The 27,999-nt window shown below is 41.9% G+C and overlaps 1 protein-coding gene across 1 annotated transcript; it reads left to right on the plus strand.

The window, feature by feature from the left end:
• The first annotated feature begins 37 nt into the window (after positions 1–37).
• On the plus strand, positions 38–27,971 carry IGBP1 (immunoglobulin binding protein 1). The gene is made up of 7 exons (XM_058712554.1): positions 38–182; positions 217–794; positions 1,178–1,471; positions 9,846–10,041; positions 17,911–17,990; positions 18,664–18,776; positions 27,476–27,971. Exons 2-7 carry the CDS (start codon positions 604–606, stop codon positions 27,619–27,621), a joined length of 1,020 nt encoding a protein of 339 aa, XP_058568537.1. The 5' UTR covers positions 38–182; positions 217–603; the 3' UTR covers positions 27,622–27,971.
• The last annotated feature ends 28 nt before the right edge of the window (positions 27,972–27,999 follow it).

The following is a 27,999-nucleotide window of genomic DNA, read 5'->3' on the forward strand; positions in this document are numbered from 1 at the left end:
AGGGCGGGCCCCAGAATTGGCTGGGAGAAGCCTGGGGCTCCCGAGGCTGGATGCATGGAAACCGCAGGGGGGCGCCCTTTGCACTTCGCACTCAAGCGCACAGACGACCAAACCCAGGGAGCGAGGGGACGCCTGGAGCCCCTGTCTGCCCCGGCCCCTCAACAAAGGGAGCGCCTCGCGAGGTGAGGCCCCTCAACAAAGGGAGCGCCTCGCGAGGTGAGGCGTGCGCCTAGCCTGCCCCCGCAGTGAATTCAGCCTCGTCCGGCCGGGGCTAAGCTCAGAACCCACGGAACATCCCGGGTCGGCGTCCGCCACGAGGAGCAAACCGTAAAACAGCACCCAGGGATGTGCCTGTTTGCTTGTTTTTAGCAGATCCCTACGACTTGTTATAGGCAGCAGCCTGCAAAAAATAAGCCTATGGAACCGGTGGCTAGTGTCTGCAACCTGTGGCTTCCGGAAATTCTTTGACGCTTTGGTAACGACGGAGCGACTGGACCAATACGGCGCTCTTTCCGGTCTCGTTCACACTCGCCGAGTTCTCCTTTTTCAAGATTGCCTTTGACCCCGGAAGTGAGGTTTTCCGCGTACCTTCCTCCCACCAAGATGGCAACAGCCGAAGACGAGTTACTGCCACCACGGCTTCCCGAGCTGTTTGAAACCAGCAAGCAGCTTCTGGACGAAGTGGAAGTAGCGACTGAGCCCACCGGTTCCCGGATAATCCAGGATAAGGTGTTCAAGGGACTAGACCTCCTTAAGAAGGCTGTTGAAATGTTAACACAGCTCGACTTGTTCAGGTATGGGGGACAGGGTAATAATGGCTAAGAACGGAGGTAATAATGGTTACCAAGGGTGGAGGCATTGAGTCTGGGTAGAGGAGACCCTTTTAAAAAGGACTAGGAACCTTTCATTCCCACCTCCCGCTGCGATCTTGTGTACCTTGTTTACGTTCTCCACCTGGCTTCGAGATAGTTGATATCCCGCGACTCTGCTCCCTAGTGTCGACTCTTTGCAAAGGCATTGGGTGTGAGCCATCAGCCAGCCACCTTCATTCAAGAAAACCGGCCACTGTTCCTCAGGCCTTCTCCCTTCGCACACCCACCGCAGCCCTCCCCTCCCCCAGGCAGCTACAGTGTGATTGCCCATCCAGGCTTCACAGCCTCCTCTTTGCTCTTTCCAGCCGAAATGAAGATTTGGAAGAGATTGCTTCCACCGACCTGAAGTACCTGCTGGTGCCAGCATTTCAAGGAGCGCTCGCCATGAAACAAGTCAACCCCAGCAAGCGTCTAGATCATTTGCAGTGGGCTCGAGAACACTTTTTAAACTACTTAACTCAGTGCCAATACTATCATGTGGCAGAGTTTGAGCTGCCCAAAACCAAGAACAACTCACCTGATAATAATACTGCTAGTTCCTCCATGGCCTATCCTAGCCTCGTTGCAATGGCATCTCAAAGACAGGCTAAAATAAAGAGGTGGGTCAATAGCTATAATTTGAGGACTGCCCAATGGCAGTGCTATTGTGGGGTGTGTGTGTGCATGTTTTTGGGAGGGAGGGGAACAGTGGTGTCTGTCACTCTTTTTGTTCCTGTTGAGCATTAGGCCTGGTGAGAGTAAGTTCTCCTGAGTATTTCAAGAAGCTTCTGCCTTTGTTGAGATGGTCATACCTGTGGGACCTCTGCTACCCTGTGGTTGCCAACAGCAGAATGTTCTTTAGCATAGCGTCTCCCAATCATATCCCACAGCACAGCACAGCAATATTCATATGGTACAATGGGGTAGATATCTCTGAAGGGCACAGTGTCTTGTAGCTATAATCCATTTATGGTCCACTGAGTGAGAAGTTCTGTTCTGAGTAATGGCTCAGGTGTGTAACATCCTGAGCTAATGTTAGTCCTGCACAGCTTCATCATGTGACCTTGAAGTTGCTTACTCTCAGTTTAGTGTAAAAAAACATTTGATGAGTGCTCACAGTGTCCAGGATCTAAGCTAGGCACTGGGGGTACAAACTGAGTGTGTTTGTAGGAATATGGGTGGTCTCCACCTTGGAGGAGTATACAGTGTGGTGAGGAAAAGAGGCGTAGAAACAGAGTAGCAATATAAAAGGATGTGATGGAGAAATGCACAGGTACTGTGAGAACAGACAGGAGGGGCATCTAACCAAAGAAGGAGCAGGAGAGACAGAAGTCTCCCTGGAGGAGGTGACTCCTGTGATGAGTTGTTTAAGGATGGATAGGAGTATCCTCTAGAGGAAGAGGAAAGGAGGGTATTATCCAGCAGAGGTAATAGTGTTAGTAAAGCTACAGGGGCATGAAAGAGCACAGTGCTGGGCTTGGAATGTATGTGGGGAACTACTGTAAGCAATCAGATGATGCTAGAACATGAAAGGGGTGAGGGAGAAGGGGAAGGAGTGATGCTGAAGAATGTTGTGGGGTCCAGACCAAGGAGACTTGGGGTGTGAGGAAGGTGAAGGAACAGCCCTACTGCTAAGAATGTGGGGAGGGGTTTTAGTCTCAGTTCCACCATTTTATCACTCTGGCTTGGGGTAAGTTGCTTAATCACTTGGTGCCTTAATTTCCCCAGCTGTAAAATTAGATAACAATAGGTCTTTCTTCATAAAGTAGTTTTGAAGATGAAAAGAGAAATACACAAAAAGCGCTTAGCACAGTGTCTGATACAGTAAGTACTCAAAGTCAGCTACTGTTGTATCTTAGTAGCTGAGTACAGGTTGTGGAGTCAGAGAGTGGGGTTTGAGACCCAGCTTTACCTGTAAGCCATTGGACTTTGGGTAACTTATATAACCTGTCTGAGCCTCAGCGTTCCTCATGTGAAATCATGTAAAAATAATAATTGTACCTGTTTTATAGGATTAAGAAACATAAATAAGAGCACATAAAACAGCTAGCACAGTATCTGGCACATAGTCACTAGTCTATAAATGTCACTTACCAGTAGGCCATGCTAAAGAACCTAAACTTCAGTTGCTGACTGGGATTCACTGGAAGTTTTGGGTTTTTTTGTTAAAGAGTAGCACGATCATATTTGCATTTTAACTAGCATACACTGGCAGCAGTTAGGAAGCAGTGTGAGGGAGAATATTAGATCCAGTTAGGTCACAAGTAATGAGGCCTCACTACAGCAGTGGCAGAAGATATGGGATAGATTTATTTAGAAGGGTTGAATTGGCAGAAAACTTGGTGATCAGTTAGTTCTGAGAGGTGGGGTAGATGGAAGCAACACAAGGAAGATGTCCACGTTTGTGTGATAGGTAGATGGCTTGTGGAACTCATTAAGATGGGGAATAGAGGAGGAAGAACAAATCAGGGGAGAGGGAAGTGTAAAAATTCGGTATTGAGCCGTTTAAGGTGTTTAGGAGTCCTCCAGATAGAGGTATCTGGTAGTATGTAGCTCAGAGGAGAGGCCTGGTCTAGAGAGGTGAAAATTGGTTCATTCACTTGGCCAATATGTATTGAGCCTTTCTTGTGCACCAGGAACTGTTCTAGGTAATGGAGAACCAGATGAAGTCAATGGCCTCATGTAGCTTTTATTTTGGTGGAGGAGACAGACAATAAGCTAGTAAATAATAATATAATTTCAGGTGGTATATATAGTTCAGGGTTAGTGACAGTGAATAATTTTTGAGGAAATGGGATAAACTGATAGGAAGTGGAATTCATCATGTCTTTTGTAAGAAGGTGGGGGCAGCCCATTGGCACATAACAGGTAGTTTAAGCAGTGAGTTTGGTATCCAAATAATTATACTTTACCCCAAAAGGACTATAAATGCCGTAGAGATACAGTGTTGTAGAGAAAGACCAAGGAGTGAGCACATCTGGTTGGAGGGATGAGGATGAAGTTTCAGGATGCAATGCACTTGAGAAGAGCCTTGAATTATGGTCAAAAATGGAAATTACAGATTTTCCTGAATGTAAAAGAAATAATACTGATTGTAGAAAATTGGAAAACCAATATTTTTTTAATTGAAAAAAAGGCCTTAATCCTGGCACTCAAAGATGATCTTTGTTAACTTCCTGATGTATTTGCTTCCAGATATATAGTTACTTTAGTTAATAAATGTGGAATAATACTGTATATATAGTTTTTTTATCCTCTTCAAGCTTAACATCATATTGTGAGCATTTCCCTGTGTCTTTTGAAACCATGATATTTAATGGTTACATAATATTCCATCCTATAGTTGTGCCACAATTATTTAAACTAATCTTTTATTGTCAAATATTTAGACTATGTATAGATTGGGGGGGGCTCATTTGTTTCTTTTGGTTTTGCTCTTGTAAGTAGTGGTATGAACAGACATCTTCAACTGCATCTGTCACTGTTTCATTAGGATAGATTTCTAGAAGGACCAGTGACTAGATCAAAGGGTTTGAATATTTTAAGACTTGATGGTAGCAACATTGCTTTCCACAATAACAAAGTTTTAGAATATGCCCCACCACACTGGGCTTGCACGTTAACACTTAGAAAATCCAGTTGGGAAAACCAAAAAAGGCATCTCATTGTTTTTACTTGCATTTCTTTGGCTGGAAAGCTTGGTCTTTGAACATTTTCTAAAAATGTCTACCAGACAAGATAACAACGTTATCTTTATGCTAATGGCTCCCACATTTATGTCATGAACCCAGAGCTTTCCTGACCTTCAGACTCACAGACATCTAAGATTTAACATGGCCTAAGTTGAACCCTTGGTTTTTTAACTCCCAATGTGCCCCCACACCTAGGTCTTCATCTCATTGAGTGCACCACCATTCACTTAGGAGTTAGCTTCACTTCCTCCCTTCTGAATCTCTACATCCCATCCACCAGACAGGCCTGCCAGTTCTAGCTACAAAACGAATCTTCTGTCCTTCTGTTTCTCTGGGTCTCCACTATCATACCTTAGTGTAGGCCAATAGCACTTCACCTGAAATAGCCAAACCACTAACTGTGAGGCCCTGCACAGTCTGGCACCTGCTTCTCTTCAGGCTTACCCTCTCCACTAGGTTCCAGCCCCAGTTGCCTTTTCTTTCAGTTCTTTGCACAGACCCGGTTCCTTCCTACTACAGTCTTTGTATGTGTTCTCCTTGCATGACATGCTCCTCACTTTTCTGTCGTCCTGGGCTTTGTCTTTCTCCTCTACTCTAGAATGTGTACTCCTTGAGGGCAGAAGCTATTTCTCTCTTATTCACTGTGGTATGCCTAGCACAGGGCCTGGCAAAGAGGAGGTGCTCAAGAAATATTTATTGTTGACAAGCAGGGGGAACAACATGAGCAGAAGCCCAAGGCGCTTGAGGTATGTACAGGGAATGCAGAATGGTCCAGTTGGGCAGAAGCTAAAAGTACTGTGGTCGGAAGTCTGCACAAGGAAGTAATGTGTGTAAAGAATCCTGAAAGTGAGAGGCAGAAAGACAAATTGACATGTTATAATAGTATTTCAGCTGGGAAGAAGAGATAAAAATGAAGTGACAGCTATCAAAGACATTAGTTTTGCAGGAAACATTTGTATGCTTAGAAAACACATTGTTGAGATCCTTTTTTATTTTCTGTAAGTCTTCCCTCTTTACCTACTGAGGCCATCCTAGATAAAACATCTAAATGGTATATCCTCTCTCTCAAAACCTGTTTCTTCACATATCCTCTCTACTGATTCTCAACTTTGACAGTAAGTATGAGTCTGGTTTGATTATCTGCACCTCCATTCTTGTGACAGAAATAGAGAAGTAGAAGCTAGGTAAGTAATGGATGGGTCTAGTGTTAGATTCACTGAACTTAGATTCCGAAGTGCCAGCTGGGTAGCCATGTCCATAGACAGAGGGCAATGTAACTAAAACTAGGAGGAGACTGGTGGCTAGTGCTAAAACTTTAGGAGCTTTTGGTGGGTATGGATAGTTTACCAAGGAAAAACGTGCAGAGAGGGAAAAAATGCCAAGGATAAAACCTTGGGGCAAATTAAGGGAGAAGAAAGAGGCAGGAAAGAGCAATCAGAAGTAAGACACTCAGCAAAGTATAGACAGAAGTGCTTTTAGAAGCCTGGGAAAGAGAGAGAGCAAATGTTAAGTACTCTTTGAAGCTTCTCCCTGCCAAGCTCCCCTCCTAAATACTGTAACATTTAGTTTTTGTTACTTATCACAGTGTAACTATCTGTCATTCTGTAAACCAGGAACTCCTAAAGGTCAGAGACCTTGACTAATTGTATCTTTAGTATCATAATTGTATTACTGTATCCCTAGAGCCTGAGACAACAAGAGGATTATAGTAAGTACATGAAATTTCTGTGGGAGAAACAGTTACACGGTAGTCATAAGACAAATTGAAGCAATACAGTATTGCACATAAAGCCTGGACTTGGAGTGACCAATCTGATTTCCTCCACTTAATAAGTGGGGCATCATCTAGCCGCTCCTGGCCTCCATTTTCCCATCCTCTAACAATATTTGTATTCTGTTGCTGCTTATGAAGTACTTTCATGTGTATTGTTCCATATGATTCTGTTAACAACCCCAGGACATGTAGCTTATTATCTCTATTTTAGAGATAAGGAAATGGGATATGAGAATATCCCATTGTTTGTCCAGAGTTACCTCATAAGTGTTCAGGCTAGGATTTAAACGCAGATCTTCAAATTCCCAGATCTTGTGCTCATTCCAGCAAGGCACAGAAAGAGAAGAATGGTCATTTGAAAGGATAGACTATGGATTGAAGGAAGGTGTTTCTAGGATGGGGGAAAGGCACCAGTAGAGTGAAAAATTGTAACTGCTGATGCCAGGATGATTGATAGCGTGAGGCCTGGGAAAATGTGGGTAGTGACAGGTTTGATAGCAAAAGTGGAACGGTAAAGACATCGCCCTGGTAAAAACAGCATTAGCTCCTTAAAGACGAGGGAAGGAGGAAAGGTGAAACTACAGAGATTTTAAGGGAAAGAGGGAGATTGATGGCCATTGTCTGGCCATCTGGCATGTGTGATGGTGGCATGGAATCCACAAAAGATGAATAAAAAGAGATGAGCAAGAGTGACCGCTTGGCCAGAGTTTGATCATTTGAATTTGTTGTTGACTCATTTGACACAAATCTGTAATTCATGAGCTCTCTGCAGCAGCCTGAGACCAGAAAAAAGGAATGGGGAAAGTTGTCCAGAGTCAGAAGGGTGACAGGCATTGGGGATCCTAGGATGGTAGGGAGTGTTTCCATGTAATGGCTCACCATGGGAAATCTAGAACAGTGGTGAAGGTCTAGGATGGTGATTTTCAATCTGTCTCTTGGAACTGTAAGATTCCACCACAGTGCCTGGGTAAGGGGGGATGTTGGGAGCCCTCCTCTATTTTAACTAGGGTGGATTTTTATCTGTTTATTACTTACGGAGTTCCAAATAAACTGTCACAAGAAGAAAGGGTTGTTGGAGTGCCTAGGTGGCTCAGTTGATTAAGGGTCTGACTCTTGATCTCAGCTCAGGTCTTGATCTCAGGGTCGTGAGTTCAAGCCACACATTGGGCTCCACTCTGGGTGTGAAGCCTACTTTAAAGAAGGAGGAGAAGGAAGAAAGGGTTCTTTTACTAAAACAAAAAGGTTTTAAAAACGCTGGCCAGGGGCGCCTGGGTGGCGCAGTCGGTTAAGCGTCCGACTTCAGCCAGGTCACGATCTCGCGGTCCGTGAGTTCGAGCCCCGCGTCGGGCTCTGGGCTGATGGCTCGGAGCCTGGAGCCTGTTTCCGATTCTGTGTCTCCCTCTCTCTGTGCCCCTCCCCCGTTCATGCTCTGTCTCTCTCTGTCCCAAAAATAAATAAAAAACGTTGAAAAAAAAAAAAAAAAAACGCTGGCCAAAAAAGCAGGAGTGGAAGAGCTAGAAGTTTCAAAGATGACAAGGAGTGAAATCGTAGGAGTGAGGAAGTGAAGAAGCAGCTGGAGAGCACGGTTACACTGCATTCAGAGAATGGGAGAGGAAGCACAAGAACGTTACTCAGAGGACCAGTAAACTGACCCAGAATTTACCCTGGATTGTATACATTCTAAGGCCCTGGTATGTTTTTTCCTGATGTAGGTACATCCAGGAAAGAGGGTGGGGGTAGGATTGGGACCAGAATGAAATGTTCTCAAGCAATGTCTGTAATAGCATTCATGAACTAGAAATTGACCTTTGTGCTGTTTTTGCTCAGAAGCTGCCAATGACGATGCTGTGACAGTTATTTGTAACATATAAACTGCCCCATTTGTTGGGTAAAAGGATCAGAAGATCCTAAAAGTTTGTATAATAAAGAATGTCTCCAGAGCAGTGGTTCTTGACTTTACATGGGTCATGGACCTTGTTGATAATCTGATAAAAACTACAGATCTCTCCCAGGCCAAAACAATTTTAAAAATAAAAAGGTAGAATTCTATATTAAATTTCAGGGAATTCAAGGACCTCCTCCCCTCAAACTCTATCCATGGACCTCAGGTTAAGAACTCCAGATTCTTTTCCTTGACTTTTCTCTCTCAAGCCCTTACATCCAATAAATCTGTTTTCTATTTTAAATACATCCACATCTCTCCACCTCCCTGTTTCAAGTCACTGTCTCATTTATATTGTGGCAATATCCTCTTAATTGATGTCCCTGCTTCCATCCTTGCCTCCCACCTCCCGCCCTACATTCTATACTCAGTACAGCAGCCAGACTGGCCCTTATAAAAAAAATTTTCATGTCATGTGTTCTCTCCAAAAGCCTCCAGTGGCTTTCCTATCTCAAAATATCCTGGTGTTTAATATTTGGGGTCTTAGAGCACACAGGGTTCTACAAATTGTGGTCCTGGCTATCTCTCTTACCTCATTTACTGTCATTCTTCTTCACGCCAGCCCCACCGGCCTCCTATCTGTTTTGCAAACATGTCAAGTCAGGCTCTCTCCCACTCCAGGACCTTCATATTTGCTTTCCCACCTTAGAATACTTTTTTGGATATTGGCATGGCTTGCTTCCTTACTGAAGTCTTTGCTCAGATGTCACCTCTTCCTGATCACCTTGTATATAATAGCACTTCTACTTCTGTGCCATCATTCTCTTCACCTTACCTTGCTTTTTGCTGCCGCTTCATGGCACTTATCACAACCTGACTCATCATCTCTTTTTGTCTGCTTCCACTAGAACTAAAGCTTCAGGAGAGCAAGGACTTTCTTGTATACACTGCTGTGTATCCAGCACTGAGAAGAGTGCCTGTCACACAATAGGTACTCAGTAAATATTTTTCAGATGAGTGATAGATGACATATAGAATGTATCCTGAAAAAGGCAAGCAGGATGGTTGTGAGTCTTTATATTAGGCACCTGGCTGGGTCAGATGGTGAGTTTAAGCTCCATGTTAAGCATAAAGCTTACGTTTTAAAAAATGTGATAGTGTAAATAAAAGCACTTAGTGTAGCACCTTGTACTTGAGAAAAATATAATAGAGTATTTCCTTGGTTCGAACCATATGATTCCCTTAGCAAAAGGATGAGCCAGAAGAGCTGGGACTGTTTTGCAATCTGTGACTCCTTGAAGTGGTACTTCCCAAGTGGACATTGTTTGATACTAAGTATCTAACCTACTAAGCCTTGAGCTTCCACCTGGAAGATGATGGGAGGAGTTGCTCAGATCAGGTTATATCTGTAATTTTCCAGCTTTAGAATGTATTTCTGAGCCCCTATTCATCCATTCCTTGCCTTCCAGTCTTGAGGGAACTGCCCTGGTGGTGAGTTCTGGGGTATAGAATCTGTATTTTTGCCAAAGGGGAAACCGGCATACTCACTGCCTGGCCATCAGCAAAGGTAAACTCTTATTGTGGCCTCCTTTGATGGAATAGCGCTCTGTTTTTGAGTTCATGGGTAATGCTTTTCTGTGCAACAGATACAAACAGAAGAAGGAGGTGGAACATAGGTTGTCCGCACTGAAATCTGCTGTGGAAAGTGGTCAAGCAGATGATGAGCGTGTTCGTGAATATTACCTCCTTCACCTTCAAAGGTGGATTGGTATCAGCTTAGAAGAGATTGAGAGCATTGACCAGGAGATGAAGATACTGAGAGAAAAAGACTCCTCAAAACAGGTAAGCCTGGTCACTGCCCATATAGCTCAAAAAGCTGTTAGAGATTTGGACGTTCTACAGGAGAGTAATCGAATTAAAATCCTTTTAAGTCTCCTAAATCATTGTTCTTCTTAAGATTAGTGGAGAAGGCTGAAGATTCACTAGGGGTAGCCTTCTCTCTAGCTTACAGTGTTCTTTCCCAGGGATTTCTAACCTGTAAAACACTTCTAGCCATTTGTAATTTTGTGACATGCCACAGGTAGGGAGACTTCTTTAAAGTAAAAATTGGTTTTGGCCATGAGAGGTCATGACTGCCTAAGGAATGCACAGGGAGGTGGGCCTTTAAAATCTGTGTTTGACTGTAATAAACAAATGGGAAGAGGGATGGGATGGGAACTGAGAAGGAAAGTGGCACTGGAGGAGAGAAAGAAAAGTGTAGGAAGAAGATCAAAGGAAAGATCAGGAATATATTTAGGTTCGGGGAGGAATCTTAACCTTAGACAATGATGCTCTCTTACACCCTTATCTCCCAAGTAGGAGACACAGAAGGACATTTCCATGCTCAAAATACTGGGTGTACTGATAAAACCTGATGTAAGACAGCTTTGGCCATCTTTAAAGATCATCGCCGTGTTTTGGAGCTGCCGCTTCAAAAGATTAGGCTCCTCTGCCACTTACTTTTTGGTTCAAGATACAAGCATGGATTGAGTTGAATTTATCAGCTAGTCGCAAGCATTTATTTTGGTCCTCAGAGAAACCTCTTCCAAATTGGATTTGTGTTAATTATTAGCCCAGGAGCTTATGCCTCCAGGTAACATTAACCTAGTTCCTCATGTTAAATGATCAAAGAATAAACAATATTCTTTTTTTAAATTTTTTTTTTCAACGTTTTTTATTTATTTTTGGGACAGAGAGAGACAGAGCATGAACGGGGGAGGGGCAGAGAGAGAGGGAGACACAGAATCCGAAACAGGCTCCAGGCTCTGAGCCATCAGCCCAGAGCCCGACGCGGGGCTCGAACTCACGGACCGCGAGATCGTGACCTGGCTGAAGTCGGCCGCTTAACCGACTGCGCCACCCAGGCGCCCCATGAATAAACAATATTCTAAGGCCAGGAGGCCCCTTGAGCATCTCTAGATGAATGGTTTTCAAGCATTTTGAGTCTGGACTCTTCTGGATCCTCTCCTGCCCCCTTCTTTGTTGCTGTTGTTGTTGTTGTTGATGTTGTTGTTGTTGTTGTTGTTGTTGTTGTTAAACACTCCCTTATTTGGTGTTGGAATCAGCTCTGGAAGTGATGGACGTAGACCCAAGTGAACACCTTTTCTCTGACCATACTTTGTTTCAGTATGCTCCGTACAGCTGAGGTTTCCTGAAACATTGTTATACGACACTGTATGAAAGTTACTAACACAGTCTTCCCCCCCACCCCCTTGCATTTAGGAACACCGTCTTCTAAAAACCTGGAAGTTCTTGACACTTAATTGCATAGTTACATTGGAAAGGGTCTTAATCATTCAACTTTAGCACTGAAGGCCAGGCTGAGGAAAGGGACTTCAAAATCAGCTCGAGGGATTTATCTGGAACATGGAAAAAACCTTTGGAATGTCCTTCTTTAGAGGGGAATATTTTTTTAAATTTTTTTTTAATAATGCAAATCATTTTTTTTCAGTTTCTTTCCTTTTTTTTTCAATATATGAAGTTTATTGTCAAATTGGTTTCCATACAACACCCAGTGCTCATCCCAAAAGGTGCCCTACTCAATACCCATCACCCACCCTCCCCTCACTCCACCCCCCCTCAACCCTCAGTTTGTTCTCAGTTTTTAAGAGTCTCTTATGCTTTGGCTCTCTTCCACTCTAACCTCTTTTTTTTTCCTTCCCCTCCCCCATGGGAGTTAAGTTTCTCAGAATCCACATAAGAGTGAAACCATATGGGGGCGCCTGGGTGGCGCAGTCGGTTAAGCGTCCGACTTCAGCCAGGTCACGATCTCGCGGTCCGTGAGTTCGAGCCCCGTGTCAGGCTCTGGGCTGATGGCTCGGAGCCTGGAGCCTGTTTCCAATTCTGTGTCTCCCTCTCTCTCTGCCCCTCCCCCGTTCATGCTCTGTCTCTCTCTGTCCCAAAAATAAATAAAAAACGTTGAAAAAAAAATTTAAAAAAAAAAAAAAAAAAAAAAAAGAGTGAAACCATATGGTATCTGTCTTTCTCTGTATGGCTTATTTCACTTGGCATAACACTCTCCAGTTCCATCCATGTTGCTACAAACGGCTATATTTCATTCTTTCTCATTGCCACGTAGTACTCCATTGTGTATATAAACCACAATTTCTTTATCCATTCATCAGTTGATGGACATTTAGGCTCTTTCCATAATTTGGCTATTGTTGACAGTGCTGCTATAAACATTGGGGTACAAGTGCCCCTATGCATCAGCACTCCTGTATCCCTTGGGTAAATTCCTAGCAGTGCTATTGCTGGGTCATAGGGTAGGTGTATTTTTAATTTTTTGAGGAACTTCCACACTGTTTTCCAGAGTGGCTGCACCAATTTGCATTCTCACCAACAGTGCAAGAGGACCGTTTCTCCACATCCTCGCCAGCATCTATAGTCTCCTGATTTGTTCATTTTGGCCACTCTGACTGGCATGAGGTGATATCTGAGTGTGGTTTTGATTTGTATTTCCCTGATGAGCGATGTTGAGCATCTTTTCATGTGCCTGTTGGCCATCCGGATGTCTTCTTTAGAGAAGTGTCTATTCATGTTTTCTGCCCATTTCTTCACTGGGTTATTTGTTTTCCGGGTGTGGAGTTTGGTGAGCTCTTTGTAGATTTTGGATACTAGCCCTTTGTCCAATATGTCATTTGCAAATATCTTTTCCCATTCCATTGGTTGCCTTTTAGTTTTGTTGGTTGTTTCCTTTGCTGTGCAGAAGCTTTTTATCTTCATAAGGTCCCAGTAATTCACTTTTGCTTTTAATTCCCTTGCCTTTGGGGATGTGTCAAGTAAGAGATTGCTACGGCTGAGGTCAGAGAGGTCTTTTCCTGCTTTCCCCTCTAGGGTTTTGATGGTTTCCTGTCTCACATTCAGGTCCTTTATCCATGTTGAGTTTATTTTTGTGAATGGTGTGAGAAAGTGGTCTAGTTTCAACCTTGTGCATGTTGCTGTCCAGTTCTCCTAGCACCATTTGTTAAAGAGAGTGTCTTTTTTCCATTGGATGTTCTTTCCTGCTTTGTCAAAGATGAGTTGGCCATACGTTTGTGGGTCTAGTTCTGGGGTTTCTATTCTATTCCATTGGTCTATGTGTCTGTTTTTGTGCCAATACCATGCTGTCTTGATGATGACAGCTTTGTAGTAGAGGCTAAAGTCTGGGATTGTGATGCCTCCTGCTTTGGTCTTCTTCTTCAAAATTACTTTGGCTATTCGGGGCCTTTTGTGGTTCCATATGAATTTTAGGATTGCTTGTTCTAGCTTCGAGAAGAATGCTCGTGCACTTTTGATTGGGATTGCATTGAATGTGTAGATAGCTTTGGGTAGTATTGACATTTTGACAATATTTATTCTTCCAATCCATGAGCAGGGAATGTTTTTCCATTTCTTTATATCTTCAATTTCCTTCATAAGCTTTCTGTAGTTTTCAGCATACAGATCTTTTACATCTTTGGTTAGATTTATTCCTAGGTATTTTATGCTTCTTGGTGCAATTGTGAATGGGATCCGTTTCTTATTTGTCGTTCTGTGGCTTCATTATTAGTGTATAAGAATGCAACTGATTTCTGTACGTTGATTTTGTATCCTGCAACTTTGCTGGATTCATGTATGAGTTCTAGCAGACTTTTGGTGGAGTCTGTCGGATTTTCCATGTATAATATCATGTCATCTACAAAAAGTGAAAGCTTAACTTCATCTTTGCCAATTTTGATGCCTTTGATTTCCTTTTGTTGTCTGATTGCTGATGCTAGAACTTCCAACACGATGTTAAACAACAGCGGTGAGAGTGGACATCCCTGTCGTGTTCCTGATCTCAGGGAAAAAGCTCTCAGTTTTTCCCCATTGAGGATGATGTTAGCTGTGGGCTTTTCATAAATGGCTTTTATGATGTTTAAGTATGTTCCTTCTTTCCCGACTTTCTCAAGGGTTTTTATTAAGAGACATTGCTGAACTTTGTCAAAGGCCTTTTCTGCATCGATTGACAGGATCATATGTTCTTATCTTTTCTTTTATTAATGTGATGTATCACGTTGATTGATTGCAAATGTTGAACCAGCCCTGCATCCCAGGAAAGGATCCCACTTGATCATGGTGAATCATTCTTTTTATATGCTGTTGAATTCGATTTGCTCGTATCTTATTGAGAATTTTTGCATCCATATTCATCAGGGATATTGGCCTGTAGTTCTCTTTTTTTACTGGGTCTCTGTCTGGTTTAGGAATCAAAGTAATACTGGCTTCATAGAATGAGTCTGGAAGTTTTCCTTCCCTTTCTATTTCTTGGAATAGCTTGAGAAGGATAGGTAGTATCTCTGCTTTAAACATCTGGTAGAACTCCCCTGGGAAGCCATCTGGTCCTGGACTCGTATTTGTTGGGAGATTTTTGATGACTGATTCAATTTCTTCGCTGGTTATGGGTCTGTTCAAGCTTTCTATTTCCTCCTGATCGAGTTTTGGAAGCATGTGGGTGTTTAGGAATTTGTCCATTTCTTCCAGGGTGTCCAGTTTGTTGGCATATAATTTTTCATAGTATTCCCTGATAATTGCTTGTATCTCTGAGGGATTGGTTGTAATAATTCCATTTTCATTCATGATTTTATCTATTTGGGTCATCTCCCTTTTCTTTTTGAGAAGCCTGGCTAGAGGTTTATCAATTTTGTTTATTTTTTCAAAAAACCAACTCTTGGTTTCATTGATCTGCTCTACAGTTTTTTTAGATTCTATATTGTTTATTTCTGCTCTGATCTTTATTATTTCTCTTCTTCTGCTGGATTTAGGCTGTCTTTGCTGTTCTGCTTCTATTTCCTTTAGGTGTGCTGTTAGATTTTGTATTGGGGATTTTTCTTGTTTCTTGAGATGGGCCTGGATTGCAATGTATTTTCCTCTCAGGACTGCCTTCGCTGCATCCCAAAGCGTTTGGATTGTTGTCTTTTCATTTTCATTTGTTTCCATATATTTTTTAATTTCTTCTTTAATTGCCTCGTTGACCCATTCATTCTTTAGTAGGGTGTTCTTTAACCTCCATGCTTTTGGAGGTTTTCCAGACTTTTTCCTGTGGTTGATTTCAAGCTTCATAGCATTGTGGTCTGAAAGTATGCATGGTATGATTTCAATTCTTGTATACTTATGAAGGGCTGTTTTGTGACCCAGTATGTGATCTCTCTTGGAGAATGTTCCATGTGCACTCGAGAAGAAAGTATATTCTGTTGCTTTGGGATGCAGAGTTCTAAATAGATCTGTCAAGTCCATCTGATCCAATGTATCATTCAGGGCTCTTGTTTCTTTATTGACCATGTGTCTAGATGATCTATCCATTTCTGTAAGTGGGGTGTTAAAGTCCCCTGCAATGACCACATTCTTATCAATAAGGTTGCTTATGTGTGTGAGTAATTGTCTTATATATTTGGGGGCTCCCGTATTTGGTGCATAGACATTTATAATTGTTAGCTCTTCCTGATGGATAGACCCTGTGATTATTATATAATGCCCTTCTTCATCTCTTGTTCCAGCCTTTAATTTAAAGTCTAGTTTGTCTGATATAAGTATGGCTACTCCAGCTTTCTTTTGACTTCCAGTGGCATGATAAATAGTTCTCCATCCTCTCACTCTCAATCTGAAGGTGTCCTCAGATCTAAAATGAGTCTCTTGTAGACAGCAAATAGATGGGTCTTGTTATTTTATCCATTCTGATACCCTATGTCTTTTGGTTGGCGCATTTAGTCCATTTACATTCAGTGTTATTATAGAAAGATATGGGTTTAGAGTCATTGTGATGTCTGTAGATTTCATGCTTGTAGCGATGTCTCTGGTACTTTGTCTCACAGGATCCACCTTAGGATCTCTTGTAGGGCTGGTTTAGTGGTGACGAATTCCTTCAGTTTTTGTTTGTTTGGGAAGACCTTTATCTCTCCTTCTATTCTAAATGACAGAGTTGCTGGATAAAGGATTCTTGGCTGCATATTTTTTTTTTCTGTTCAGCACATTGAAGGTCTCCTGCCATTCCTTTCTGGCCTGCCAAGTTTCAGTAGGGAGATCGGTCACGAGTCTTATAGGTCTCCCTTTATATGTTAGAGCACGTTTATCTCTAGCTGCTTTCAAAATTTTCTCTTTATCCTTGTATTTTGCCAGTTTCACTATGATATGTCATGCAGAATATCGATTCAAGTTACGTCTGAAGGGAGTTCTCTGTGCCTCTTGGATTTCATTGTCTTTTTCTTTCCCCAGATCTGGGAAGTTCTCAGCTATGATTTCTTCAAGTACACCTTCAGCACCTTTCCCTCTCTCTTCCTCCTCTGGAATACCAATTATGCGTACATTATTTCTCTTTACTGCATCACTTAGTTCTCTAATTTTCCCCTCATACTCCTGGATATTTTTTATCTCTCTTTTTCTCAGCTTCCTCTTTTTCCATAATTTTATCTTCCAGTTCACCTATTCTCTCCTCTGCCTCTTCAGTCCAAGCTGTGGTTGTCTCCATTTTATTTTGCAGCTCATTAATAGCATTTTTTAGCTCCTCCTGGCTGTTCCTTAGTTCCTTCATCTCTGTAGCAATAGATTCTCTGCTGTCCTTTATACTGTTTTCAAGCCCAGCGATTAATTTTTGACTGTTATTCTAAATTCACTTTCTATTATATTGTTTAAATCGTTTTTGATCAGTTCGTTAGCTGTTGTTATTTCCTGGACGTTTTTTTGAGGGGAATTCTTCCGTTTCATCATTTTGGATAGTCCCTGGAGTGGTGCTGGACTTCGGGGTACTTCCCCTGTGCTGTCTTGAATAACTTGCATTGGTGGGCGGGGCCGCAATCAGACCTGAGGTCTGCCCCTAGCCCACCGCTGGGGCCACAGTCACACTGGTGTGTGACTTCTCTTCGCCTCTCCCAGGGGCGGGATTCACTGTGGGGTGGCGTGGCCCGTCTGGGCTACTTGCACACTGCCAGGCTTGTGGTGCTGGGGATCTGGTGTATTAGCTGGGGTGGATGGGCAAGGTGCACAGGGGCGGGAGGGGCAGGCTCAGCTTGGTTTTCCTTCGGAGATCCGCTTTGGAAGGGGCCCTGCGGCACCGGGAGGGAGACAGACCCATGGGAGGGATGGATCCGCAGAAGCACAGTGTTGGGTGTTTGTGCGGTGCAAGCAAGTTCCCTGGCAGGAACTGGTTCCCTTTGGGATTTGGGCTGGGGGATGGGCGAGGGAGATGGCGCTGGCGAGCGCCTTTGTTCCCTGCCAAGCTGAGCTCTGTCATCAGGGGCTCAGCAACTCTCCCTCCCCTTGTCCTCCAGCCCTCCTGTTCTCCGAGCAGAGCTGTTAGCTTATAACCTTCCAGATGTCAAGTCCTGCTTGCTGTCGGAACACACTCCATCTGGCCCCTCCGCTTTTGCAAGCCAGACTCGGGGGCTCTGCTTGGCCGGCGGGCCACCCTAGAGGGGAATATTTTAAAGCCAAATGATTTTTTACTTTTGGCGAGATGATTCCTGGGGGAACTTTCTTTTCCTCCCTTTTCAGCAAGGTACTCAGGGGAGCTAAACAGCCTCCACCATTAGTATTCTGCTGTTGTATTTTAGAGACTGATAAGTAGGGAGTGGGCAACGTTTGAATCCAGGGCTTTTCAGGCACCTGAAGCCTTAAGAGCCTGTATCATGGGGTAAGCAGAATGGCAAATGTGTTTCTGATAATGAATTTCCTTTCCAGGTATCAACTTCTTACTCACCTCGTCAGGACAGGCCTCCAATGAAACCCTTCATTCTCACTCGGAACATGACCCAAGCCAAGTAGGTAGTACTAAAAAGTGGGTTGCCTTTGTAGGCACCCTGTTTTATGGTTCAGTTACAGTGCATGTTAAAAGGCCATGTCCTCATCTGTGGTGGCTGTTCTTTTATCAATGCGATGTTACCTCTAATATTTTCTATATGTCTGTCTTCATCAGACATATCACTCAAACTCAAGCTTAAAAGTAGTCTGAAAAGAAAACTAACGAAAATAAAACAGAGGAAAGGAATCTGGTGGAGAATTGTACACTTCAATTGTTTCCCATTGCCTTCAGCTACAATTTTCAAAAGGACATATTGGCCTGTTTCGGATTTAATTCTGAGTTCTTGAAAGAAGACACTCTTCCATTGGGTGGCAGGAAAGTCTCCTTTCCTCTGTGTACTGTTCAGACCCACCAACTATAAATACAAAGCATCTGCTTTGTGGGACACTGGTCTCTGGGATTGCTTTCTGAGTGATGATCCTGAGCTGTTTATCTTCTCATGAAAGCTCTTGACTATAATGCCCCTTCCTGGATGCTTCTTGTTACATATCCTCCAGTTTACATAGCTCCTCAGAAGATAGCTGGGCAGGGGAGCCAGGATGAAATAAACTCAGCCTTTGTCACTAAAGAGAAGAGGCTTTTTAATAGTGCTGTGCATGTTTAGTTTTCTAAATGCGGTGTGATTCTTGCAGAGTATTTGGAGCTGGTTATCCAAGCCTGGCATCTATGACAGTGAATGACTGGTATGATCAGCATCGGAAATATGGAGCATTACCAGATCAGGGCATAGCCGTGACAACACCAGGTATGAAAGGGTAGGAGGAAAGCAGTTACACTATTATTGGTCCTTACTCCCTAGCAGTTAAATTCAGACCAAGTATTATTGCCCTTTAGGAGCAGAAGGAATCTGAACAGAGATTCTAGGCAATATTTTACGTTATATATTATTAAGATAAATAGCAGATGATTTGGGAAAGATGTAGGGAGCAGCTGTATGATTCTGGAATCTTTCCAGATGTCATGGCATAAAAATAGACTGAGCATCTAGGTAGCAAAACCAAAAATCCATGGACTGCATTTGCACCTCTGGTAATGGCAGAGTAGGTTGTATCAGGCCAATCCCTCCCACAGATAATAATTACAAACTGAAGAAAATAAAACCTCTACCTAAAGGAACTAGAGAGTGACCAAAAGCAGACATAGACTGGAGAGTAGTCAACACTTAGAAGAAGGGAATGGTACTTGGAATTTCTTGAGGACAGGGACTTTGACTTTACTGTATTCTTGGTGTCCAACTCGGTAATTAGATCACAGTACATACTGGGAGTCATCTTTGGAAGGGAGAGGTGGAGAGGGGTGTCCCTATAAAGATGGAAGCAACATGGTATATTAGAAAAAGTGTGGACAGACCTGGGGTAACCAATTACTCCTGTTACTTAATAGATAGGACATCACCTAGCCCCTCTGAGCCTGTTTCTTATATCATTTGATCCTCTTAACAACCCTATGAAGCAAACATCCTTATCCCCATTTTAGGATGAGGAAATGGTGTCTGAGAACTGATGTACCCAAACGCAACATAGCTAGAAAGTGGCCAGGCTAGGATTTGAATTCAGGTCTTAAAACACCCAGTTCCAGTGCTATTTCCACTATAGCACAGAGAAGAGAAGAGAAGAGAAGAGAAGAGAAGAGAAGAGAAGAGAAGAGAAGAGAAGAGAAGTCATTTGAAAGGTTTTCCTGTTTCTTACATCTTCTCACCCACTGGCAGTCTGCAGTTACTGTGATGTGGGGGTAGGTGAAACTTGGATAGAAACTTAGAGCCTTACTGGTTGAGGAATGAGAGAAATGACTTCAAGGTGACCATAGCAACTGAAAAATGAGATGATATCTTATAAAGGAAAGAACCTCAGAGGAGGAGCCCTGATTCTCTGTATAAACCTTGCCCAAATCTCAGGCTGACACCTAAGCTATGTGTGCCCAGGATAGATTCCAAGCGCTCTAGATAAGGCTAAAATAACAATGTAGGATTCAGCTGCTGCCCAATGCAGAGGAAATAGAATTTGGAATTTTGGTTCTAGACAAATGAAGTGCCTGCTAAAATGAAACAGAACTCAGAATCTCTACAACATACCATTCACAAAGTCTGGGATTTAATTCCAAACTATTATACATAGAGAGAAACAGGAAAATGGGACTTCTGCTCAAGAGGAAAAGCAATCAGTGGAGACAAACCCCAGATGACACAGATGTTGAAATTAGCAGACAGGGACTTTAAAGCAGCTTATTTACATGTTCAAGGACAGAGGGGAAAATATGCTTGTAATAAGTGAGAAGATAAGAAGTCTTAGTAGATAATATCTATTATCCACTAACTTTGTATTTACAAACAGTACCTGCTACCCAGAGACAAGTATTAATGTAGCCCATATGGACTCTTGAACCCTCTTGAGATTACAACATACATGCTCCTAAATCATTGTGGTTGGACTTTCAAGTATCCTAACTTGTTCCTGGACATGTAACATGTTGATAAACCTCTCAAGTTTTAGCAACATATAGAAACATCTCCAATCAAAAACACTTCACAAGTTCTACTTTGTGTCAGCCATTGCTGACATTCTGTCCCTAGAGAATACAGTGATATCTGATGTGTTGCAAGCTTTCAAGATAGCCTGAACTTTAAAAAGTTGGTCCATTTAGTTGTATCCAATGGATGTAGATTTGCCTCCTAGTTCACTTTGTGTCAGGAGCTAAAACTGTGAACCTAACTTTCTGCTATTGGTGAGTAATAACTAAAAATAAAGATTTTATTTTAATGCTCAAAAAAAAGAAAAGAAAGGAAAGAACTCTCAGTGGAGAAGTGCGAACTATACACAAATTCTGAAACTGAAAAATACAATATCTGAAGTTTACAAACATTGGATAAGCTTAATAGCAAATTGGCAGTGACAGAAGAAAGTGTCAGTGAATTTGACAATAGATTAATTCCAATTAGTCTGACAAACAACAAATTGGGGGGGGGGGAAGGTGAACAGAGCCTCTGTGACCTGTGGAACAAGGTTAAAAGGTCCACGATATGTACAGTTGAAATACCATTAGGAAAGGAGAGAGAGAAGGGGCCAGGAAAAAAAATTTTTGAAGAAATGATGGCTGAAATGTTCCCTAAATCAATGAAACACAAATTTACAGATTCAGAAATTGTATCAAGCCCCAAGCAAGTTAAATACAAAGAAAGCCACACATAGGCACATCATTGTCAAACGGCTGAAAACCAAAGGAAAAGAGAAAACCTTGAAAGCAGCCAGGGATAAAGTACACATTACGTTTAGAAGAACAACAATAGGAGTTGTTTCTGACTTCCCATTAGAAAGCAGTGGGAGCCAGAGACAGTGGAGCAACATCTGTAAAGTTTTGGGGGAAGAGGAAGACATGTCACTCCAGAATTTTATACCCAGTGAAAATATACATCAATATGAAGGCATAATTAAGGCATTCTCAGATAAGGCTGAAGGAATTCTTCACCAGGAAACTGGCATTATGAGAAATTCTGAAGGAAGTTCTTTAGGCTAAAGAGAATGATACCAGATGGAAACTTGGATATTCAAGGAATAAGGTGAAGCAGAAATGGTAATTATGTGGGTAAATACAAAGGACTATCTCCCTCCCAACTTTTTGAAAGGGCTTTTTGAAAAAAGGCTTCCTTAAGGCAAAAATTATAATAGCGTTCTGTGGGGATTATAATGTATGTAGATGGAATACATATGATGGCTATAGCAAAAAGAACAGAGTAAATGGGATCTTATTTTGTGAGATTCTTCTGTTTTATGTGAAGTGGTACATATTATCTATTGCTGTGTAACAGGTTACTGCAAAATGTAGCAACTTAAAATAATAAACATTTATTGTCTCACATATTTTCTGAGGGTGAGGAATCCAGGATCAACTTTACTGGGTGACTCTGACTTAGGATCTCTTGAGGTTGCAGTCAGGGTGTCAGCTGACACGTAAGCTATACAGTCTTGTATAGCTTGACTGAGGCTGGAGGATCTGCTTCCCACTCATGGACTCATCATTCATGTGGCTATTGGCAGGAGGCCTCCCCTTGTGGGTCTCTCTCTGAGGTTGCTCACAGCTAAGAGCTTCCTTTCCCCAAAGCAAATGATCTGAGTGAGAATGACCAGGACAGAAGCCTGAGTATCTTATATAACCTAACATTGGAAGTGACATACCGTGACTTCTGCCATATTCTGTGGGTCACAAAGTATGGGAGGGGACTACAGAAAAGCGTGAATACCAGAAGGCTGAGACAGATAGAGTCCATCTTTGAGGCTGTCTCTGACATGGTTCGGTATTAACTGCAAGTACACTGGGAAGTTAGGAAGGAATATTGTATTACCTAGAGCAGCCACTTAAAAAATAATGGATCAAGAGAATGAGAAGACAAGACACAGACTGGCAGAAAATATTTGCAAAAGACAAATCTGATAAAAGACTCTTCTCCAAAACATACAAAGAATTCTTAAAACTCAACAATAAGGAAACAAATACCCAATTAAAAAATAGGCAGAAGACCTGAATAGACATCTCACCAGAGAAGATCTACAGAGGACAAATAAGTATATGAAAAGAAGCTCAACATCATATGTCATTAGGGCATTGCAAATTAAAACAACAGTGATACCACTACACCCCTAGAAGAATGGCCAAAATCCAAAACACTGACAACACCAAAAGCTGACAAGGGTATGGAACAACGGGGACTTGTTCACTATTGATGAGGATGCCAAGTGGTACAGCCACCTGGGAAGACCATTTCTTACAAAACTTAAACATGCTCTTACCAGACAATCCAGCAATCCTGTTCCTTGGTATTTACCCAAATGAGTTGAAAATTTAGGTCTACATAAAACCCTGCACACAAGTGGTTATGGCAGCTTTATTCATAATTGCCAAACTTGGAAGCAACCAAGATGTCCTCAGTAGCTTGAAAGGATAAAGTGTGGTACATCCAGACAATAGAATAGTATTCATTGCTACAAAAAAAAAAATGAGCTTATCAAGCCGTAGAAAGACTTGGAAAAATCTTAAATAACATATTACTAAGTGAAAGAAGCTGGTCTGAAAAGGCTACATGCTAATCCAATTCCAACTATATGACTTTCTGGAAAAGGCAAAACTGGAGAGATAGTAAAAGGATCAGTGGTTGCCGGGAGTTAGAGGAGGAAGGATGAACAGGTGGAGCACAGAGGATTTTTAGGGCAGTGAAACTATTGCTTGTATACTAGTGAGTACATGTCATTGTATACATTTTTCCAAACCCACAGAAGGTACAACACCAAGAATGAACTCTAACATAAATTATGGACTTTGGATGATACTGATGTGTCTGTGTAGATTTGCTGATTGTAACAAGTATTTCACTCTGGTGCAAGATGCTGATAGTGGGGGAAGCTATGCCTCTGTGGGGGCAGGAAGTATATGGCAACACTGTGTATTGTTTGTTTTTAAAAATAATGCAGATAGACAAAGCTATAAAGTCAGTGGAGAAATTAAAAGAGAAGAAAGCAAAAAAGAAAAAATAGAGAAACAAGAAAAATAGATACGGTGAACAGAAAACCAATAGCAGAATAATAGATCCCATTCCAGTCATATCAGTAATTATTCTTACTTTAAATGGAATAAACCTCCAAATTAGAAATCAGAAATTGATTTCAGATTCAGCCACATGCTGTCTACAAGAGATGCATTTGATTTTATTAAATGTTTATTTTGAGAGAGCAAGAGTGAGCACATGTGGGGGAGGGGTAAAGAGAGAGGGAGAGAGAGAATCCCAAAAAGGCTCTGCACTGTCAGCACAGAGCCCGACACAGGGCTTGGTCTCACAGTTCGTGAGATCACAAATCATCAGATCATGACCTGAGCTGAAATCAAGAGTCAGACAGTCAACCAACTGAGCCACCCAGGCACCTCAAGAGATGCATTTTAAATGTAAAGGCACAGATTGGTTAAAAGTGAAAAGATGAAAAAGAATATACCATGCTGACAGTAAACATAAGAAAGCTGTAGTAGCTACAGTAAAGTCAGATAAAGTAGACTTCAAGACAAAAGGTGTTACTGGATGTAAACAAGAGCATTTCATACCAATAAAAGGGGAAGTTTATCAGGAAAATCTAGCAGTAATAAACATCTTCATGTCTAATAACAGGCTTTAAATTACAAGAATTAAAAATTGTCAGACCACAATGGAGAAATAGACAAATCTACACTCATAGTTGGAGATTTTAATACTTCTCTGTAACTAATTGAAAGAATTACTAGACAGAAAATCAGTAAGGATGTAGATGATCTGGACAACACTAGCAGCCACCTTAACCTGTTTTATATTTACAGAACAATAAATCCAACAATTACAAAATACACCATTTTTCAAATGCACATGGGACATTCACCAAGAGAGATGATATTCTGGGCCATCAAATAAGTCTCAATATGTTTTAAGGATTGAAATCACACTAAATATGTTATCTGACACAATGGAATTATCAATAACAATATACCTAGGAAGTCTTCAAATATTTTTAGACTATAGTTGTTTTTTTTCTTAATTTATATCCAAGTTAGCATATAGTGCAACAATGATTTCAGGAGTGGATTCCTTAATGCCCCTTGCCCATTTAGCCCATCCCCCCTCCCACAACTCCTTCAGCAACTCTCTGTTTCTTTATATTTAATATATATAAATTATAAAATATAAATCTATATTTAATGTGTATATATATCTTAAGGTCTTATATATATCTTATATATATTTGTATATATATAAACAAAAAGTAATGTTTTTATATTATTTTTGCTTCCCTTATGTTCATCTGTTTTGTATCTTAAATTCCTCATGAGTGAAGTCATATATTTGTCTTTCTCTGACTAATTTCACTTAGTATAATACTCTCTAGTTCCATCCACGTAGTTGCAAATGGCAAGATTTCATTCTTTTTGATTGCTGAGTAGTATTCCATTATATTATATATACCACATCTTCTTTATCCATTCATCCATCGATGGACATTTGGGCTCTTTCCATATTTTGGCTATTGTCAATAGCGCTGCTATAAACATTGGGGTGCATGTGCCCCTTTGAATCCACACACCTGTATCCCTTGGATAAATACCTAGTAGTGCAATTGCTGGGTCGTAGGGTAGTTCTGTTTTTAATTTTTTGAGGAACCTCCATACTGTTTTCCAGAGTGGCTGCACCAATTTGCATTCCCAAGAATATAGGTTTTTTTTTTAATGCTTATTTTATTTTTGAGAAAGTGAGCACGATGTGGGAGGGGCAGAGAGGGGGGACAGAGGATCCAAAGTGGGCTCTGTGCTGACAGCAGAGAGCCTGGTGTGGGGCTCAAACCCACAAACCGCAAGATCATGACCCGAGCCAAAGTCAGACACTTAACAGACTGAGCCACCCAGGCACCCTCCAAATATTTTTTTAAAATATTTATTCATTTTTGAGAGAGAGACAGCATGAGCAGGGGAGGGACAGAGAGAGACAGGGAGACACAGAATCCAAAGTAGGTTCCAGGCTCTGAGCTGTCAGCACAGAGCCCAACACGGGGCTCAAACTCACAAACTGTGTGTGAGATCATGACCTGAGCTGAAGTTGGATGCTTAACCGACTGAGTCACCCTGGCGCCCCTCCAAATACTTTTTTGTAATTTTTTTTGTTTATTTTTGAGAGAGAGAAACAGAGCATGAGTGGGGGAGAGGCAGAGAGAGAGGGAGACACAGAATCTGAAGCAGGCTCCAGGCTCTGAGCTGTCAACACAGAACCTGACGAGGGGCTTGAACTCACGAGCTGTGAGATCATGACCCAAGCCAAAGTTGGATGCTTAACTGAGCCACCCAGGTGCCCCGATCTGAAAACATGTTTAAATGAGCAAGACTAACCTTAAAAACATTACGCTTAAGCGAAAGAAGGCAGACACAAACACCGTATAGTGTTTGATTCCGTTTATGTGAAATTTCCAAAATAGGCACATCTATAGAGACAGAAAGTAGATTGCTGGCGGCCAGGGGCTATGGGGAGGGAAGGAAAGGGAATCAACAGAACGTGGGCACAAGGGATCTTTTTGAGGTAAAGGAAATCATTTCTCGCTGATAGTTTCACAACTCTGTACAAAAGATCACTGACCACAAAAATGTACAAGTGGACAACTCTGGTGTCTAGGGATGCACACTTGGGTAGTAAAGCTATAATAAACTCCAGGAAGTTATTACTATAAAAGTTGGTTTAGTGGTTACCTTTTGGGAGGAGAAAGGGGGCATTCCTATTTGGAAGATGCTCCTGAAGAAGCTTTTGGGATAAGTACAGAAGCTCTATTTCTTTTCTTTTTTTAATGTTTTTATTTTTGAGAGAGAGAGAGAGCATGAGCAGGGGAGGGGCAGAGAGAGAGGGAGACAGAATCTGAAGTAGGCTCCAGGCTCTGAGCTGTCAGCACAGAGCCCAGTGCGGGGCTTGAACTCACGAACTGTGAGATCATGACCTGAGCCGAAGTCGGATGCTTAATCGACTGAGCCACCCAGGTGCCCCCAGAAGCTCTATTTCTTGGCCCAAGTGGAGGCTACAAAGGTATAGCCTCCCTATAAAAACTTAAAGTTACACATATTTTTGTGTGATTTCCAGTATCTTTTATTTTACAATAAAAAGTGTTAAAAAAAACATAGATCAGATTGGAAGAGATTAGATTCCCATGTATTTCATTTGTTATCATAGTAATGAGCATCTTTCTCGTGGGCAAAGTCAGGGTAGCCAAGAAACGCTCCTTTACCTCACAAAGAGAAAACACAATGCAAAAGAGGGATGTAGCAGTTGGTTTAATTTCTTTTGGGTGTGCCTTTTGGATTTCAGACCCTGTTCCAAACAAGTGTCAAATAGCACAGATACTCTTTTCTGGTAGGTTCAACTGCCCTGTGATTTACAATATCACACACACACACACACACACACACAGAACTGTAGAACTGTAATAAACTGGATGGAGGAGAAAAAGTCACCTGCAGTCCCTCCTTCCAGACATACCATAAATCAGTAAATCATAAATATTTTTTACTTTAGTGTTTTTGGCTTGCTGGGGTTCTGTTGAGCAGTTGGTGTTTTTGGAGGGTGTGTGTGTGTGTGTGTGTGTGTGTGTGTGTGTGTGTGTGTAAGGGGTGGTGTTTGGCCTTTTCAGCAAGAATTCTTTCCCGGTATAGAACTGATTTTGAGAATTCAACTGTTATGTTTTTGCCTTCTTGTGAAAACCACTCAGCGCATCGTTTCTTATCTATCATTTAACGTGTCACTGATTAAGTAATAGAAGTATCCTCCGAGACTCTGCTGGCCCCGGGGTAGGCAGCTAGGTACTAGTCCTTGTTCTCATTTTGGGCAGCTGTGTTCAGAGTGGAGCTGAGGCTCCTGACATTCCCTCAGTTCCTCACCCCTGCTTTCCCATTTTTCCACTCTGGCAGAGCTCAAAAGAACTGCTCAGGAACATGAAGATCAGGAACAAAAGGAGGAAGAAGATGATGAACACACACTCCACAGAGCTCGGGAGTGGGATGACTGGAAGGACACCCATCCCAGAGGGTATGGCAACCGACAGAACATGGGTTAGTCTTCCCACAACAAGACAGGACTACAGGGGCTCACACCTTCTGCAACAAGGAAAGCCGTGCTGTCTTCCTCTCCCTGGACTCCTGCTTCAGCTGTGTTCAATGAAGGAAAAGATGCTTAATCTTGCTTTGCGTTCAATAAAGTGTCAGCCAATTTAAGTATGTATTTGTACTTTAGGTGATGAGCCAGCAATCTTGTTTTGGCATTATCATCCTCATCATGGTGTATTTCCAATTTCTTAAGTAGAAAGACAAAAGTACTGAGAAATTGCTCTGTATAATCAATGGCTTGTATGAATTATCTTTAAAAAAAATAATAAAGTCCCTTCTATTACAGGAGCCTGTGCAGAAATTGAGGTATCAGTTTTTTGTTGTTGTTG

Source organism: Neofelis nebulosa, chromosome X (assembly GCF_028018385.1).
Source record: "Neofelis nebulosa isolate mNeoNeb1 chromosome X, mNeoNeb1.pri, whole genome shotgun sequence".
Lineage (NCBI taxonomy): Eukaryota > Metazoa > Chordata > Mammalia > Carnivora > Felidae > Neofelis > Neofelis nebulosa.